The following is a 17,937-nucleotide window of genomic DNA, read 5'->3' as shown; positions in this document are numbered from 1 at the left end:
ACTGGCTGGAGAGAGATCAGTGTCCCAGAACATCAGGGTCTGGAACATCTGAAGCAGAGGCAGGAGTAGTTCAGTCATTTCAGGCATATGTGGGTGACAGCACCTCCTCTGGGGACCCTTCCATAGTAGAGAAGGGAGGGAAACTCTAAAGGGGGCCGATATCCTGATAATTGGGAAGGTGGGTACTCAGAGGCATTGTAGTTTGAAGTTTTAATTTAAATATGGCCTCCTTTGTACTTAAAAACTCAGGAAGCTTTGGATTCTCAAGGGCAAACAAGTTCTTTTATTGAACAAACCCTTACCATCCTGGGCATCCTGCTCAATAGACGAGAAAAACAAAGGGAAACAAAGGATTCCTCAGTTTGATTTTATATGAGCTCTTTCTTTCCAGTTCCCTTTAGGCTTCTGCTCTTGAGCCTTGCTGTAGAGGCATACATCTAACCAGAAATGGATAGATTCTTGCTTTTCTTCAATTATTTGTCCAGCCTCTGTCTGTTTTCCTCACAAGGTGTTCTGTATCAGAGAGTAATGGAGAGTTTGAAGCTCTTTCTGATATCATGCATAAGCATGGATGAATATCGAACTGCTCTGTCAATGAAGTGAGCATCTAAGCTGACGTGATTTTCTTAGACTAAGCAAGAACGTTACTCAATACATGGGCATAGCAGCCACAATCTCATCCCTGTCGATTGCATCTATGGTCATAGTTTGAAAAAAGACTTTATTCAGTTCCTTAGAGCTTTTCGGGGATTCATGGTGCCCTGCCTTTTAATTCTAACAGCTGCTTATTTGCATAACCTGTTAAAGACACTTCACACTACTGGCCTTCCTCTAGTTTCTTGGATATTTTTTCGTGCTCTTGTAGATTCTATAACAAATAGCAACATTTCCTTCATTGAAAGTTCTGCCTGTCTGAAATCTTTCGTTATCTTCTCTCAATTACACAACAAAGCTGAGTTTTGTAGAATATCACTTTGGCATATTAATAATTTCACTCATCTCCAAGATCTTCCTGAAATTGTCTTAGTTTCGGCACAAATCTTCCCCTGGGATTTAGATTTTGTAAAATATCTATCAATTCCATTTACTTCATTTAACAAACATTTATCGAATGCCTATGTTGCAGGCACCAGGCTACCTGCTGGGGCTATAAAGTAGAGGAACTCACATCTGGTTTCATGGCTAGAATACTTGACTCACCCATTCTAGTTTCTTAACTAACTCCTCCAGGATTGCATTGAAAAGAAGAACCTCTTCTTATGGCTTTTGAATGCCATAAGGGAGAATGTAACTAATATGGAGAGCAATCCAGGTTACTGAGATGATAACTGAAAGGTAGACAGGGGGTCCCAGGCAAAAAAATTGGGACAAATACTGGGATTCAAAGGCACTAGGGAAGAAGCATACTTTAAAAGTCAGATGTTTTTCTAGGCTAATGTAGGGTTTCACTTTTCTTACGTGTTATACCTATAAACAAGAACAGTGCAAATGAAAATGATAGGAAATTATGCATATTTCATTATTTCTCAATTGATATATTTATTACAGCATTAATGTTCTGCGTTGATATGATTCTTTTATAACATTTCCTTCCATCAAAAATTTCTGAGGGAGAATATTATGTCTCTTAGTGAAGTTTTCGTAAAGAATATGAGGTCTTTAGACCTGGGGTCACAGAGGGGAGGAGACAATTTTTTCTTTGTGACGGATACCTTCTGACATACTCTGGCGTTTTGTTGAGGAAGTCTGAAGACATGATCATTCTAGTTCTAAAGGCGAGAGGAAAGGATCCATCACTTCCTCTGCTCCATACTGGCTGAAGGAGCGCGCCTGCCTTCCTTTTGTCCTCTGGAAATAAAAGGAAGGAAGCAAAGGATGTTAGAGTGGAGGGTTTTGCTAGGGGTTAAACCCGGGTACTTAAGAATCTCTGCGAACCCTGCAGCTTTCACTTAAGTAGCTCCTGAAAAACAGATGTTCTCCAGAACAAGAGGGCTGGAGCAGAGAGGCCGGTAGGGCTAACGCTGGGGTACAGGGCAGGTGGGGGGCAGCCGCCTGGTCCGGAGCTGAAGGTGCCTGCATTCTGCAGGTGCAGGGATTGTGATCTCGCGCCGCCCCGGCTCCCGAGAGGGCGGGAACCGCGGCGTTGCAGAGTGTGGGACTTGGCCCCCTGAAGCACAGTCCAAACGTATTCCACGCAGCAGATGATCCAGCCGAGCGCCTACACCTGGCCAGCGGGAGGGAAAACAGTGTCTATAGGAACCGCAGGGAGGATAATAGCCCCTCGTCTGGGACGCCAGGGGGCTGGTCCTGCTTGGCTCGATCCGACTGCATTCCCGTGATTGCTTCCCCAACCTGTCCATCATCCCAGTACACTGTTTCGATTGGTTCTACCGTCTGCCACTCGGTTCCGCCGCGCTGACCCCCATTGGACCCCCTCCGGCCGAGGCCCCGCCCCACGAGCTGGGCACGGGCAGTGGGGCGCGGAGGAGATAGAGCGGGGCGTTTGCTCTGGGCTGGAGGAAGGCGGTGGTGGAGAAGGAGGAGGAGGAGGAGGAGGAGGAGGAGGAGAAGGAGAAGGAGGAGGAGCGGTGCCAGCAGGAGGCAGAGGCGGCGACCGGGCTGGGGTGATGGTGCAGGTGCCTGGGGCCGGCGCGGAGCTGCCGGGCTGAGGGGCGCCTGGTCCGGGGTCCGCAGCGCCGCCGCGTCTCTCCCGGGGGCGGGCGGGCGGGAAGATGCTGAGCAGGTTGATGAGCGGCAGCAGCAGGAGCCTGGAGCGCGAGTACAGCTGCACGGTGCGGCTGCTGGACGACAGCGAGTACACCTGCACCATCCAGGTCAGTACCGCGCCGCCCCGCCCGCGGGACCCCCTGGTTCCCCGAGTCTGGCCAACTTGGCCCGCGGCCGCCGCTCGGGGGTCGCCCCAGACGCCAGCGCTTTGTCCGCGCGTGGCTGCACCGGACGGCCCCAGTGCGGAGAGCCTCCTTCCGAGCCCCTGTCCGGGGCCGCGCACTGGGCGCTCGGCGCCTCTGCGGGGAGAGTCCCCGCGTCCCGGATCCCCAACTCGTCCCCTGCCCTCTCCTGGGGTGAAGGCGCTCCATCCTGGCTCCTTGAACCCCCGCGGGTGGGGAGCGCTTTCCGCGGGCGTCCGGAGGGAGGCGGGCAGGGCGGGAGGCTTCTGCCCCGGCCGCCCCGTCGCGGGGCGCAGGCTTTGGCTCCCCGGCTGGGCAAGGACGGCTGGCTGGCTCTTCTTATCTCTCTTTGGTTGGAAGGATAATGGTGTATGTCATAATTTTCCCCCCAGCATTTGTGAGTCAGAGCTCTCAGAAGGTAGAACTGAACGCGCAGCCCATGCAGAGTGGCCTATGAAGGGAGCCCAGCCCTCTGGGCTTTAAAGATTTAGGCCCCCCTCCCACCTTTCGCTCCCCACATCTTATTGTGTTGGCCAGTTCAGGGGGGCGTGAGGTAAGGCTTTAGCAACAAGTCCCAGCCATTTGAGGGTTCGCGGTGGCACGAAAGAATCGGTGACTTAGAAAAAACGCCAACAGTACGATAATGCTGCACAGCATTTCTTCAGAACCTGGTATTTTTGAAGGGATTTTTACAACCTCTTATGTTCCTTCACTGCTGCTGTGTGGCGCGTCAGGAGTAGTAGTCTTTCCCAGGAAGGCAGTCACAGACCTCTCTCCTTTATAAAGTCAGAGGTGGAAAACATTGACAATGCTCCGGTGTTTAGTTCGGCAGCCGGAGGATCCTGCGCGCACTGCCGGAAACTGCCCTTTATGGAGAAGCGAATTGAGTTGGACCCGGAGGGGTCTCACCTGATCCCTTGCTTTTGCAGCAGAAAACAAGAGAGGGCTTCTCACCTCAGATGTGGCAGACAAAAACTGTCGGCCGCGGGTCCTACCCTCTTTGTCTCCCTGCCCCCCACCTCCCATTAATTTTTTTTGCTGACAATGCTCAATAGCGGAAAATAGCGGTGTGTGAGAAAGACGCTGGTAGTGTATGAGAGCAGCTGCTCTCTGCTGACTCCGTGCTCAGTTCAGCCTTCTCTCTCCTTTCTCCCCCCCCCCCCCCCCCCCCAAAACCAGCCTTGGGCATAAGTGCTGACTGCTGCCAAAGATCCATGAGGGTAGAGAAAGAAAACAAAATCTCTTTTTAAGGCCACTTAAATACAGATTAAGCAGTCATAAAGATGCTAGCCATCAAGTGAAAGGATTTTTGTAGTTGACTGTGATAGAGAGATGTAGTTGAATATAATAGAGAGAGAATATGATAAAGAGATGTTATTTCCTTACTGAATGAGTGGCATGCTACTTTTTGTTTCTACTGTATCTTGGTGTGTCCTGAGCAGTTTTTTGTTTTTTGGTGGGGGAGGAGAAAACATTGGTTGAGATGACATCCTTACTATTTGAATACATTGGCTAGAGCTTTTAAAGTCTTTATCCTTTTGTTTTAAAATTTAAAGCATTTACACAATAGCACATCAAGGGCAGTGTGAGATTTAGACTTCATGAGTCCTAAAAATACTTTCAGAGTATATGGTGAAATAAAATTTCTGGGGCAGGTCATTAACTTTTACTTGTAAAGAGTACAAGTGAAATACAATTCACATCACCACTGAACTAGTGATAACCTTGTTGTTTTAAGGTATCACAATAAGGCAACTAGTTATTTCCCAGTTAGTGGAAACCTTTGAGGTTGGTTGGTTGGTGTTATAGTTGTGGGTAGTTTTTGTTACTATTGAGAAAATAACATTTTCAAGTTAAGCAGGACTTACTGGATTTATGCTTGCTACATCCTACAATGGTTGTGTTTGTTTTCTTGCTGGTCTTATTTTACATTATTACAATTGAATGTTATAAAAATTTAGACCGCTTTAAAAAAAATTAAGGTTGGTGTAACATGACCATACTGTAGTAAGTGTCCACTGTCTAGCTGTGTTAACGATTGTGCACTGTGATTCTTGCATGAAATCTAAAAAACACAGGCATTCTAAAGTATATGTAAATTTGTCATTCTTTGGCACCACTATTGTGAATTGCTTTTGTTTTTACCCATGTGAGGAAAAACGTAAGAAAAGACAGTATCTTATGTGAAATTAATATTTTGTGTGCATAGCTTTTTTGAGCATTTAGAGATTGAGCTTTTCTTATATATTTTCCCTTTAGATATTTGTGTGTGTGCATGTGCACGTGCACGCACTTATTTGTGAAACACTGGGCACAAGGTCTTTTAAATCAGAATGGAAAGGAACTGTGAGCTGCTTATTAGGTTAAAGCAATATTCCCAACATTTTAGAAATTTCAGTACCACGTATTTTAAAATTTTTTTGGTGATAATTTGAACTCCTTTTCCTTAAAGTATTGTTTGCCATATTTTTCTTCAAATAAGGTATCTATTTTAGAAAGACTTCAGTGCTTCTAGATATAATCAGAGACCAGTTGGGTGTTACAGAATCAGAAATATATCTATCACCAGGTTAGAGTCATAATAGCCACATTTGGTAAATTTCTGTTGTAGTATATTCTGTCCAAGTCTTGGTCTAGACTTTCATATTCCAGCAGTTATACTGATCTGGTGTTTAGGATGTGATTATTAAGGTAATGAAAATGCCTTGTATTCTCTCAGTGAAAGTTGCCACACTTACCAGACCATTCTTTTATTCTTTCTGATATGCAAATATATTTGTAGACCATGAGATATGAAAGTATACATGGGAGGGTTGTAGTATAATTGTTCCCCTGTGAAGAACATTGTTAACAGCTCCCTGCCAGTTTTGAAGGTCATTGCCTCATAAATGCAGACCTGGTGCATATTTTTCACACTTCTGGTTCATTTATGCATACCTATATTTGTTTACTACATTTGCTACCTTACTTTGTTGTTTTATTTGGGAGAAGATAGGAAAAATGAAAAGGCTACCTAATATCTTTGAACTCAGTATATCAAATGGAGTCATTTAAATGCTTAGGCATGTAATATCCTAAGGAATAGATTTTTAACTATCTTTTGGGTTATAATAGTTTGTAAAATATTGAGAATATGTATTACAGAAAGGCCAGTAGAAATATGTATTGAAAAATACATATTTTCAAGTCAGAAATATTAATCACTTTTTTCTAATTACTGAAAAGTAAAGCTACGCCAGAAATGAATTTTATTTTTACTGGGAACACATTAAAATAACAACGGATTAAGCAGCTAGGTTAAATTAGTTTTTTGCAGTTAAATAAGATACTACCATAAATAAAATGTGTGTGTATGGATGCAGTTCTGTAATAGAACCAAGATTTGGATTTGATTGTGGCTCAGCCACTTCAAACTGTGGCACCTGGGGTAACGGAGGGACTACTGGGAGAGAGAAGATGTATGGAGCCCTGTTCTCACCAGGCGCTCTACCTGTGTTCATCACCTCATCTACCTCCCAGCAGCGTTATGAGTTGATTATATAACCATGTATCATCTGAAGAAAATGGGATTATGGATTGGTGGGAGAGCCGATGTTTGTTGAATGGCTAACTGTGTGCTAGGCTTTCTGCTAGGTGCTTTGCTGTACTGTATATCAGCCGTTTGAGAGCTAGGTGGTATTATCTTCAGTTTGCAGATGAAAGACGGGCCCAGATGAAGGAACTTGCTCAAAGCTAGTAGGTGGATCTCCTATATTTAAACCCTGTTCCTTTTGTCCCTAAATCCCATCTTTGTTCTCTCTACCCATTCTGACTTCCTAAGTCACTTTACCTGTCTGTACCTTAATTTCCTCATCTATAAAATGGGAATAGTAATACTTATTTCACAGTAAGGAGAAAATTATTTGGAAATATTATTACAGATAATAAGGAGCATTTAAACAGACGAATATACTGTCTTTACATTGTACCGTATTCTGTTCAAATCAAAAATAGAATTGAGAAATGTTTTACTTTTTTTTTTTTTGGGAAACAAATCAACTTAAGCCGTTAAGTCCCCTCAGAATGATTTCTGATTAATCTTAATGAAACGGTAAAATCCAAGGCAGGCATAAGTGGATTCTTTATTAGAACTCTTCTTTAAAATTCAAGGTTTGCTTTCCTTCTGTCCCCCCAAGTCTTTGGCTTTAGAGGAGCATTTGATGCCTGGACCATGATTTGTCGTTTCTAAGAACTTCTGCTTTATATTTGGTAAGTGGAATCCCTGGTTTCATTAATGTAAAAGGACGTTGCTAGAGAATTAGGATAATTTTATTCACAGAGAAAACCCACAAAGCTGTTGTGTTTTTATGAATATTGGGTTTTTAAAACTTTATTTTAAAAAGTAATTATGCTGTCTCAGGATCTCTGTTATAATAGCAAGTCAGACTCTAATTCTTGAAACTAAGTTCCAAAATTAGCCTTCCAGAATCCTAAAAGCACTTGTATTCTGTTTCTTAATTTGTATATTAAAACATTTTATTATATAAAACTAATGCAAATCAATCTTGTTACTACAGAAGGTAAATTCTAGATGTGTATTTAAACTCTCATTCTTTTTCTTTTTGAGAAAGTCCTGTTTAAGGAAGTCATGCCATCTAAGAAACCTAGAAGCATTCACCACAGCAGATTTTACTTAAGGGTATTTGTATGAATTTGCGTTCTATCAAATGCTTGGAATGAATATGCTAGATGAGGCACGTCAATATAGTGGATAATAAAAGAGCTCGTGGTTTTTGAGTCTTCTGTTACATTGCCCAGATATGTTCATCATGTCTGTGCTATCATTAATAGCACAGCTGAAAAAAAGATGTTTGCCAAAATAAAATCACACAACCTGAAGACAAAAATTAGTTATTTTTGTTATACATTTATAATGGTTTATGTGCAGGTATTAAATGTGTAACTCAAAATTAGAAGCAAAGCGTTAGTTTTAGAAGCAATTTACCAATGATGTAATGATTACTATATTAAAGTATTTTGGATTATTTGAAGAACTTTATTTTCTGGTGGAAATACTTTAGAATTTATAAAGGAGAGAATAAAAGAAAGCTATAAATCTTAACCTTCAGAATTATAGCACCTAGTTCAATGCCTTACATGGTCATAGTTCAGAAATATTCTGATTTGTTTGTGCTACATGATTGCTGCGTTAACTTCAACACTTTAAAATTTGCTTTGCCTGAAAACGAGAAACATTTTCTAAGAATTGTACAACTCTTTTTATAGTTTCAACCCATCCTATTCCCAACCATTTTGCTCTGCAACCCCTCTCCCTGGTGAGCAGTATGAAAATGTGGTATTGTGTGGAGCTTCTGAGGTCTCTGACAACTTTCCTCAGTCATCCTTTGTTGAATTAGTGGCGCTCCAATCTATAGCTCCTGTGATTTTTCGGTTGGTCTCTTGGGATTTCAAGGCTTTTGGGTCTCCTTCTCTCCCCCCATCTCTGCAAGTTTAAAAGGCTTAGATCAAATGAATACTGTGTAGTGCAGTGCTTCATGGAGTGTTAGAGGTCTGGCAGAATTAGGATATTGAGCGTAGGGGGTCACCACAGCTGCAGAAATCTCCTTCACTCCTTTCCCCTAAGTCAGTACCACATAAAACGTCCTCCTCACAGCCTCGTTCTCTAACCTCTTACCCCAACAGGAGGTGAACCATGCTTCACAACCTGTTTCTAATTATGTCTGTTTTAAGTTGAATTCATCTTCTCTATGATAGCCTTATCTGTAACATTCTGACTCTGCAGACGGTTTCATGGAGCAGCCTCCTGTGGGTCACTCTTCCTCAGCTGTGCCTAGGCAGACCTTGTACAACAGATATGACTATCGTGGGGCAATGGCAGCAACCTCACAGCTTCTGTATCCCACCTACATATATAGTGCTCAGGGAGGAGGATGCTGCTCTCCTGAAGGCAAAGTGGCAGTTGTTGCCCCTCTGGTTCCTGGCCTTGACCCTTGGGGCTAAGGCCAACCACCTCAGTGGTTTTCTCACACAGCTGAGAAATTTGAAGAGTATGAAAGCATCTCCGTTCCTATGTTGCAGGGTGAATGATGTTTCCCCTAAGGGAGCAAAACACCTTGTTGTATGTCCATCCTAGCCATTGAAACAGGTCTTCCATTGCTTTAAGACTCTAGACCCTAGTGGCCAGTACAAATTTTTGAACTTTTACAAACATTTTAAATATAGGTAGAGACAAAGATAGATTGACTAGGGAGAGCAGTTTCTCTGGGAGGCTGACCCCTAGATTTATCTTGTGGATCTCTTGCTTCCCAAAGCCACCATGTGATCCTCGTTATTGTTTTCAATATTTTGAATAAGATAGGCACCTGTAGTGGTCTTTAACCAGTTGTAATTGCTGTATTATTTCTAAGGATGGTGTTTACTTTTGTGGTCTTTCCAACTTAATTGTATCATCTCTTAGATGTGGAAGGCAGGAAACATTTTAAAGACTCTTAGGTGCAAATTCACCAGGCTTTTGCTTGCTACCGTCAGACTAAATACCAACTTGTGTGAATCAAGTCCTCTAAGGAGATCCTTCCGTGCCATGCTCATACAGGCAAAATAATTGGGCTGCATGCTTGGCAACCATTGAGTTTGTGTACAATAGCTCCATTCACTTGTCTACAGAAAACACCCCTTTGACAGTGATTATAGCTTTCATTCCCCCTCCTCTACTTCTGACTCTCTGCATTACCATGACCTCATCTGTTGGTCCGTATTTAGAGGCCCTCTGGACCGCTCCAGAAATGCTTTAGGACACATTCTTGTATATTAAGGATCATTTCAAAGCCTCAGACAACCAGTGCCACCAATGGAAACCATTCAAGATTAGGACCAAACCTAGTTATTCTTGTGCCTTATTCGAGCCATCTTACTGTGTCACAAATCAGGGACTTTTTTCCTTTTGTAGATATTGTGAACCTTGTTAAAAGCAAGGCAAATAGAATGGGGAATGGGTTAAAGCAGTGGTCCTCAAAGTGTGGTTCTTGGATGAGCAGCATCTGTTTCACCTGCATGCTTGTTAAAAATGCAAATTATTGGCCCCACTGCAGACCCAGTGAATTAGAAACTCAGGGGATGGAGCTCAGCAGTCTGTTTTAACAAGTCTTCCAGGGGAGTCTTAGGCTTGCAGAGGTTTGAGAATCACTACTACTGGGTTACACAGATATCTGAAATTCATGAGTCTATTGATTGACTGGATATAAAAGGTGATAGGGAAGGAGAAGCCAAGAGTCAGTCTCACGTTTCTAACTTTTGATTTACTTCTCAATGGCCTTAAATGATTCTCTACCTTGTAAGGTAAAAGTCAGGTTATTTGCAGATATGCATATCTATCTTTAAGTGGGCAGGATTCTAAAGATTCTACAGTGGGTCATAAATGCAATTTGATGCTCTTGTATTTATTGGTTAGTTTTATTTTTGTCTTCCCTGACCTAAAAACAGTATGATTATTTATTTTGTATGTTGTTCAAAGAAATCTTCACAACGTAAAGCCCTGGGGAAATAGGAAGAGTAAAGGCCCCTGTTGTAGGAGGGATTGCAAATGTGTGAATAGGGAACTATAAAACAGCATAGAATTGAGGGCCAGGACAAGGGGATATCCTGTGGCAGTGCGAATGTGGGGGACTCGAAATTAATGAATATTTCTCAAAGGAGGTGAGATTTGAACTAGGTCATGGAAGATTGCCAAAAGCAGAAAAATGGCTGTGGGGATGGGTAAAGGGCATTGCAGGCTGAGGTAACAGCAGGCTACTTCTAGGAAGAAAAGCTAAAAATGTAAAGCCAAATATACTTAGTCTTTCCTTTACTATGTTTAGTTGACTTACTCTGGTACAGTTGGGTCAAACAACAGAAGTCTACTGTGAGCAAATTTCAGTCATTCTTCATGTGCTCAGAAGATTCAGTCTAAACTAAAACATAGAAAGCTGGTGTTGAATTAAGTCTCACTCCAAAATTGTATTACATAAATTAAGATTCTTCACAAAGCAATGGCATCATATAAAGAAAAGGTAGATTCAGATATCAATCTTAATTCTGTGGCTGTGGCAACTACATGTGAATTTTATTTCCAAGAGACCTCATCTTTGGCATCAATTTAGTAATCTGACAAAAAGAGGGTATGGAATTCCAATATTTACCTGATGTTTGAAAATCTTTTGGCTGATACAGTGCAGCCTATGTTGTGCATTAACAGTCAAGAAATGTGACTTGTGGAGCCCTAAAAGGCACATTTCAGCATCTCTGCTCCTAAACCTAAGTGGCCACTAGAACCAGCTTTTCTAGAGGGTGGAGGAGAGCTTCCTGGATTCCCCAGCGAAGCCCTGCCTGCCAGCTCCAAAGTTCCCAGTCCTAAGCAGGGTGCACTTTAGCACTAACACAATGCCAGGCTGGAGCTTCCGGGATGGGAACCTCCAAGAAAGTACCGTTTGGCATTTGGGCACTCAGTGTTCGGCAGAATGCCAATGCTAATAGGTTATTTTGCTCTGGAAAAGGAGAAAAAGAAGAGATAGTCTAAAGACTGATGAATAGGGGTATGACTGACAATACGGGCACTCCACTTAGTTGGAGAGATTAAGGAGGCTTGCTGTGAAGTGGTATTATGGGAGCCAGATTAGCAAAGGCCCACAGACCCAAGACCTGAAAGGAATAGTGGTACATCAAAACAGCATGCCCCAGGGCACACTCAAATGCCTGGCCGTGTTTATTGAACTTGTAGTAGGAAAAAGCCAAAATCATTAGGAACCATCCTAGTCTGATACTCCATCCAGGCACTCCATAGTCAGACAGCCTTTGCCTCCAGACAGCTAACAGAGCCTTATTTCTCTATAGCCTGATTTAACTCAAGGGCCTCTGGTCTGGGGCCCAGCCTAATTTTAATTTAAGGACGCTTAAGTGGAAAGAGGCTTCAGGAGTCCCAAAAGATTCCAAGTACTCTAGGCAGGAGGTGCCACTAAGATTCTTGTTTTGTCAGACGTGAGCCAAGTGGATAAGAACACTGATCACAACACAAGGAAGCAGAATTAATCAGTTCACTGAAGGATCTCAAGTACTTCTACTTGGAGAAAGCATCCAGCCTGCCCTCTTTCAGATCTTCACCCCTAGAAAAATCCAAAAGCCCCCAGAGTTATTATGGAACCCGAGGTTTGTAGGTTAGAAGGAGTCCGTGGACCGGCAGTGATGCCCGGCATGCTATGAGGTGTGTTGAGCCTGCAGTTTCCCAGTACACACTCATCTGTACAACAGAAGATTCCATCAGCTCTTTGGGAGGCCACCCAGAAGAAATTTGACTGTTGAGAGAGAAAAATCTGATCAAAAAGTAAGATAGTCCCCAAATTACAATGCTACTTCTTCAATCTATGCCCAGCTTCAGATTCTAGTACATGTGAAACAGGTTTTAAAAAAAAGTGAATAGGAGTTTGGTGTAGCTGCAGGACCTGATAAGATACTGAACCAACTGTTGCAACGTCAGATTTTATAAGCAGCAGAGCTGATCTGAAAAGTCAACAATATCTTTATTTTAAATATACCTTGAATAATTTAGATAAACTTGTTTAAACAAATATCCATAGTACAGAAAGCACATCTAAGAATTTTTTTTTTTGAGGAAGATTAGCCCTGAGCTAACATCTGCTGCCAATCCTCCTGTTTTTGCTGAGGAAGACTGGCCCTGAGCTAATATCCGTGCTCATCTTCCTCTACTTTCTATGTGGAACGCCTACCATAGCATGGCTTGCCAAGCGGTGCCATGTCTGCACCTGGGATCTGAACCGGTGAACCCTGGGCTGCTGAAGCGGAACGTGTGCACCTAACCACTGTGCCACTGGGCCAGCCCCCCCATATTCTGATTTTTGATATTGGGTACACTAGACAGTCTGATTATTTTTAAGAGACAGATATAATGATACTATATTGTCTTTCTGCAAATTAGATCTTTTAGTGTGTCATTATAAAATATCATGGACTATTCCTTCTAATAATATATCTTGCATAAGATAGCTTTAGTTTCTGGTTGAAGGAAACTAACAAAAGAAGTGGAAAAACTTTCCTTACTCTTCATTTCCTGAATGCCATAATTTTATTTTCTACCATCTTTCTTGACATGATAGTTCTTCTGTCCATCTCTTCTTTGTTGTATGCTAATTTATACTTTGAGCCACTCATTTAATACAATCTCTTATGCTTTTTTTTTTTTTGGTGAGGAAGATTGGCCCTGAGCGAACATCTGTGCCAATCTTCCTCTATTTTGTACTTGGTATGCCACCACAGCATGACTTGATGAGCAGTATGTAGGTCCATGCCTGGGATCCAAACCGGTGAACCCTGGGCCTCCCAAGCGGAGTATGTGAACTTAACCACTCTGCCACCTGGTGGGCCCTCTTACCATTTCTAATTGCCATCACTGCTAAGGTATACCTTTGCTTATGGTTAAATGCTTTGTGTGGTGGCCACACCTTATGTTGTTGGTGGTGGGAGGTGTTAAAAAAGGTGCAATCATAATGTATTAAATATACACTAAAGCATAATGTGATGTGTGGGCTTTAATTTCATTGCTCAACACAAGAGTGTTGTATATCTTAATTAACTGGAGCCTGAGACAATACAAACAAACATCTGTATTGTATAAAGTGACATCTTGGGGCTGGACTATTATATGTCTATAGTTTTCTGTTTTTTGCAGTTATTTCTTGATGGATTAATAGAAACGATACTGTGTCTACTGTGACTTTGGGTCTGGTACTTAGAAATTGGGTGGACATGGTGGGTGCATTGCTCATGGCTAGGAGTCTTTACTCTAGATAGCTGTAGTCACTGAAACTGGAGGGAGAGTTAAAATAGTTGACTAAAGGGACAAAGAAAAGCTCAAAATCAGAGAAACATTTGCGATGGAGCGAGATGAGCCTTAAGCAGAAATACCTGGTCAGAATCTGGAGCAGCAGGTTGGGGATAATGAATGAATATTGAAGATCTATTTTTTGTTGTTGTGGTTGTGTGTGATAGTAGAGGCTTAGTGGTTTAAGGGAGCTCTCTGGGCTTGGCCCTCATGCGGGGGTGATATTTTAAATATTCAACAATCAATGAGTCATGTGAGTGCCTCACTGACCAAGACTGCCAGAGTGCTCTGGAGCTGGGTCTAGGGGCCTCTGCTGGGCCAGACACTGTTTATAAAGCTAATTATGGGAGGTGGGGTTGGGGGTGGTCCCAAGGAAGAGAGGAGAAGCCTCTCAGGGCAGCGGCTGTTTGCCGACTCATAGAGAAATACTTCAATATTTTAATGACCAGCAGGGTTCTATTGGAGCATGCTAGACTGAATCGGACTCCTCACAGTCAGGCTTTTTCTGTCAGGTGGGATGAGATGGGAACTTCCAAGAAGCCACAAGAGCTCAGGTGTTTTCGAGGTATGATAGGAATCTCAATGAATTGTCTTCCTTTTTCGACTGTAGCCTGTGATGGCAGAAATCAGAGCTTCTGATGTTGCCTTCCCTGGTTCTCCATTTGTGCTTGCCAGATATGGGGTCCAAATGATCTAGGTTTTACCCTCCTGTGGAGCAGTGGGCCCATTCCTACCTTTCACATGCTTCTAAAATGCAACTCTGATCATTTAAAAATCTTTCAATCTTTTCTCTTTGCCTACTGGATAACGGCCTGTTTAGCAAGGCATAGAAGGCCTTCCATGATTTCTCTGCTGCCTCCCTTTCCAACCTTGTCTCCTGTCGTCCTCCATATGCATTTTCTCATGCTGCGTGAATCATCAGCCTCTTGTCACCTCCTTATTCCAGGGTAGACTCCCTCCCCAGTGTGGCTGGCCTTGGGGACCTTATTATAGCACTTACCACATTGAAATGTAAATATTTACTCATACGTCTGCCTCTCACTAGACTGAACTGTTGGAAGGACAGAGATCATATCTTGGTAAGGTTAGTATCTAAGGTCTCATCTAGGGGCTCAATAAATGTTGGTTGTAGATGTGCATGAATGAAAATGTTAATTCTGATAAAGTAGATTGTTAATAATGCAAGTGTATAGGCCTTGAGCTAAATAGATTTTAAAAAAATGAACACATCGGGTTTTTGTGGTCTTTAGAGTTATGTTATGGTCACTTTAATAGGTGGTTAGTGATGATGGCTGCACAACTCTAGGAATATACTAAAACTACTGAATTTTACACTTTAAAATAGTAATCTTATGATATCAATTGTATCTCAATTCACGTGTCATTTTCCTGGTTTTGGTATGTACTATGGTTATATGAGATGTTACCCTTGGGGGAAGCTGGGTAAAGGATACCTGGGACATCTTTATACTATTTTTACAACTTCTTGTGAGTCCGTAATTATAATAGGTTTTTAAAAGATGATTAGTTTTCCTGAGCATATATATTTATTATTTAGTTAGGATTTATCATTCAGAATGACTATAGAAAGTTTTCTCACTTGATTAGGATCCAGTTACCTTTCAAAATTATGTAGGATTATTTATAAATGGGTAAATTTTGACATGACACTTTAAAATGAAGTCAGTTATCTTCTAATAAAAAGATGAACTAAGGGTTTAGAAATGATATCTTGGTGGTCTTTTTTGCATCCTTGTTTTTTCTGACTCAGTTCCTCTCCTTGTGTTTCTCTGACATAAGTAATTACAATGAAAATGAATGTACTGACAAATTATGCATATCATAACATGGTGCCGTTATTGTATTTTGGAGTTATTTGGTGTGATGTCCGTGTTACATATTTTAATTGTAATATGTGTTAATTGATCCATTAAAAAATGTATTCAGTACGTACTGTGTTCTGGGCTCTGTGATAAGCACTTTTTGTGCATTCTTTCATTTAATCCTACCTATTTAATAGAAAACGTTATTGTCCCCAGTTACAGATGACTACAATAAGGCTTAGAGATGTTAAATAATTTACCTGTCACACAGCTAGTCAGTGGGGGAGGGGCTGGGATTCAAACTCAGTTCTGTATGACCTCAGAGTTGTTCCTACTGTTTTGGGATGAAGCAGGCAGTGTAGTTTAATGGGAGAAACACTGACTTGGGGGAGTCAGGAGACCTGTGTTAATGCCTCTCTGACTGATTAACTTTGAGGCCTTGAGGAGGTAACTTAATGTCTAACGTGAACTTGACCTCTCACCTGCAAAATGAGAAGGTTCAAATAGAAGACCCCTCCAGTCTCTTTTAGCTCAAACATTCTATAGTTTACAAGAAATTTGTCCATGGCCCAACAGTGTTTTTCTTTGTCTTCCCTCTGTGAAGGATATTCTTTATAAATACAAATATTCCTTTTAAAGATAGAGATGTCAAAGGAAGAGCTTGGTGACTGCTTCAGTCTGTGACTTGGCCCTTAGATTTGCAGAACACAAAATATAGTTTTATCTACATGTTCAACACAGATCAGATTCTGGGGGATTGACTCATGCTAATCAAAACCCTAAGAGCTTTTTTGTAATGCAGAATCTCAGTTTGTTAATTATAGTGGGGTAATAAATACTAGTTTCTGCCGTTGGAGGAGCTGCTTTTAGGATCAGAAACTTCAGAAAACCAAATTAGAAAGTTGTTTTGGAAGGTAAAGGGAATCAAATAATTTTGAGGGATTTTCTTCTAGGTTGTGTAAAAGCCTTATAAACTCTCTCTGTTCCATAGGAGAGTTCTGGTAATTATGTATCTACCAGAATCAGTTTTTTAAATCTTCCTTGAATAGTACTTACTAAATGCTGATAAGGTCTTCCCTTTAGCCCTTCCTCCACTTCATGCAGATTATTGTGCTACATATGTTAATAATACAACTTTAATTTTTCTTTTTTTTTTAAAGGTGTATCCCATTCTAGAGGATACACTCTGTTTACTTTGATTAGACTTGGGTGTTTCTCAAGACTCTACTTTAAATGCAATTTTCCCCCCTGAGTTAGTGAACTTGGCCAGATAACTTTCTTTAATTTTATGTTGACTTTTCCTAGTTTGTCTCTCAGAGGGAGGCCTTCTTTTTAGCTGAGATCTGAAGGAGTTCTAAGGGAGGGGGAGTTCTGCCATGGTCCTCCTGTATATGACTATATTATCACTCTGTCATAGGCAATATTACGTAATCTTGATGACATCCATAGGAGGCATACTCCACATATGTTACAGAACTTAAGAGTGAATTCTGATGTATTTTAAAGGTTTCCACTTTTTTTGCTTTCAGATTTCCAAATACTGTGTTTTGCATCCCCTATAATGTAAACTTGCCTTTTCTTTATTTGCTGCGGAAGAGTTGTCCTGAGCTAACATCCATTGCCAGTTTTCCTCTTTTTTTTTTGCTTGAGGAAGACTAGCCCTAAGCTAACATCTCTGCCAATCTTCCTCTATTTTGTATGTGGGATGCTTCCACAGCATAGCTGATGAGCAGAGTATGTTCACTCTCGGGAACTGAATTCACGAACCTGGGCTGCTGAAGTGGAGTGCATGGAACTTAAACCACTCGGCGGGAGGGCCAACCCCTAAACTTACCTTTTGTAAAGCTCAAATTTATTGGGGTACAATTTACATAGAGTAAAATTCACTCTTTTTTTCTTTTTGGGGAAGATTAGCCCTGAGCTAACATCTGCTGCCAATCCTCCTCTTTTTGCTGAGGAAGACTGGCCCTGAGCTAACATCCGTGCCCATCTTCCTCTACTTTATATGTGGGATGCCTACCACAGCATGGCTTGCCAAGCAGTGCCATGTCCGCACCTGCGATCCAAACCTGCGAACCCTGGGCCGCTGAAGCGGAACGTGTGCACTTAACCGCTGCGCCACCGAGCTGGCTTCAAATTCACTCTTTTATATGTGCCCAGTTCTTTGAATTTGGACAAATATATACAAGTTTTGTAACCACTATATATAGAACATCTCTACCACCCCATAAAGTTTGCTTGTGCCCTTTTGTGGTCAGTTTCCTCCCCTTTCCCTGGGTCTTTGGAAGCCACTAATCTTATTTCTGTCCTTATAGTTTTGCCTTTTCCATAGTGTCGT

General features: G+C 41.8%; 1 protein-coding gene across 2 annotated transcripts in view; it reads left to right on the top strand.

The window, feature by feature from the left end:
* Positions 1-2,732: 2,732 nt before the first annotated feature.
* The window catches only part of FRMD5 (FERM domain containing 5), a 300,075-nt gene continuing 284,870 nt past the window's right edge, over positions 2,733-17,937 (top strand). For both annotated transcript variants that reach the window (XM_046650681.1, XM_046650673.1), the window contains exon 1: positions 2,733-2,834. In XM_046650681.1, the coding sequence (XP_046506637.1) occupies positions 2,733-2,834 (102 nt within the window). The remainder of the gene's footprint in view (positions 2,835-17,937) is intronic.

Source organism: Equus quagga, chromosome 2 (assembly GCF_021613505.1).
Source record: "Equus quagga isolate Etosha38 chromosome 2, UCLA_HA_Equagga_1.0, whole genome shotgun sequence".
In the NCBI taxonomy this organism is placed as follows: domain Eukaryota; kingdom Metazoa; phylum Chordata; class Mammalia; order Perissodactyla; family Equidae; genus Equus; species Equus quagga.
Note: the sequence above shows the minus strand (reverse complement) of the source record. Positions and strands in the feature narration are given on the sequence as shown.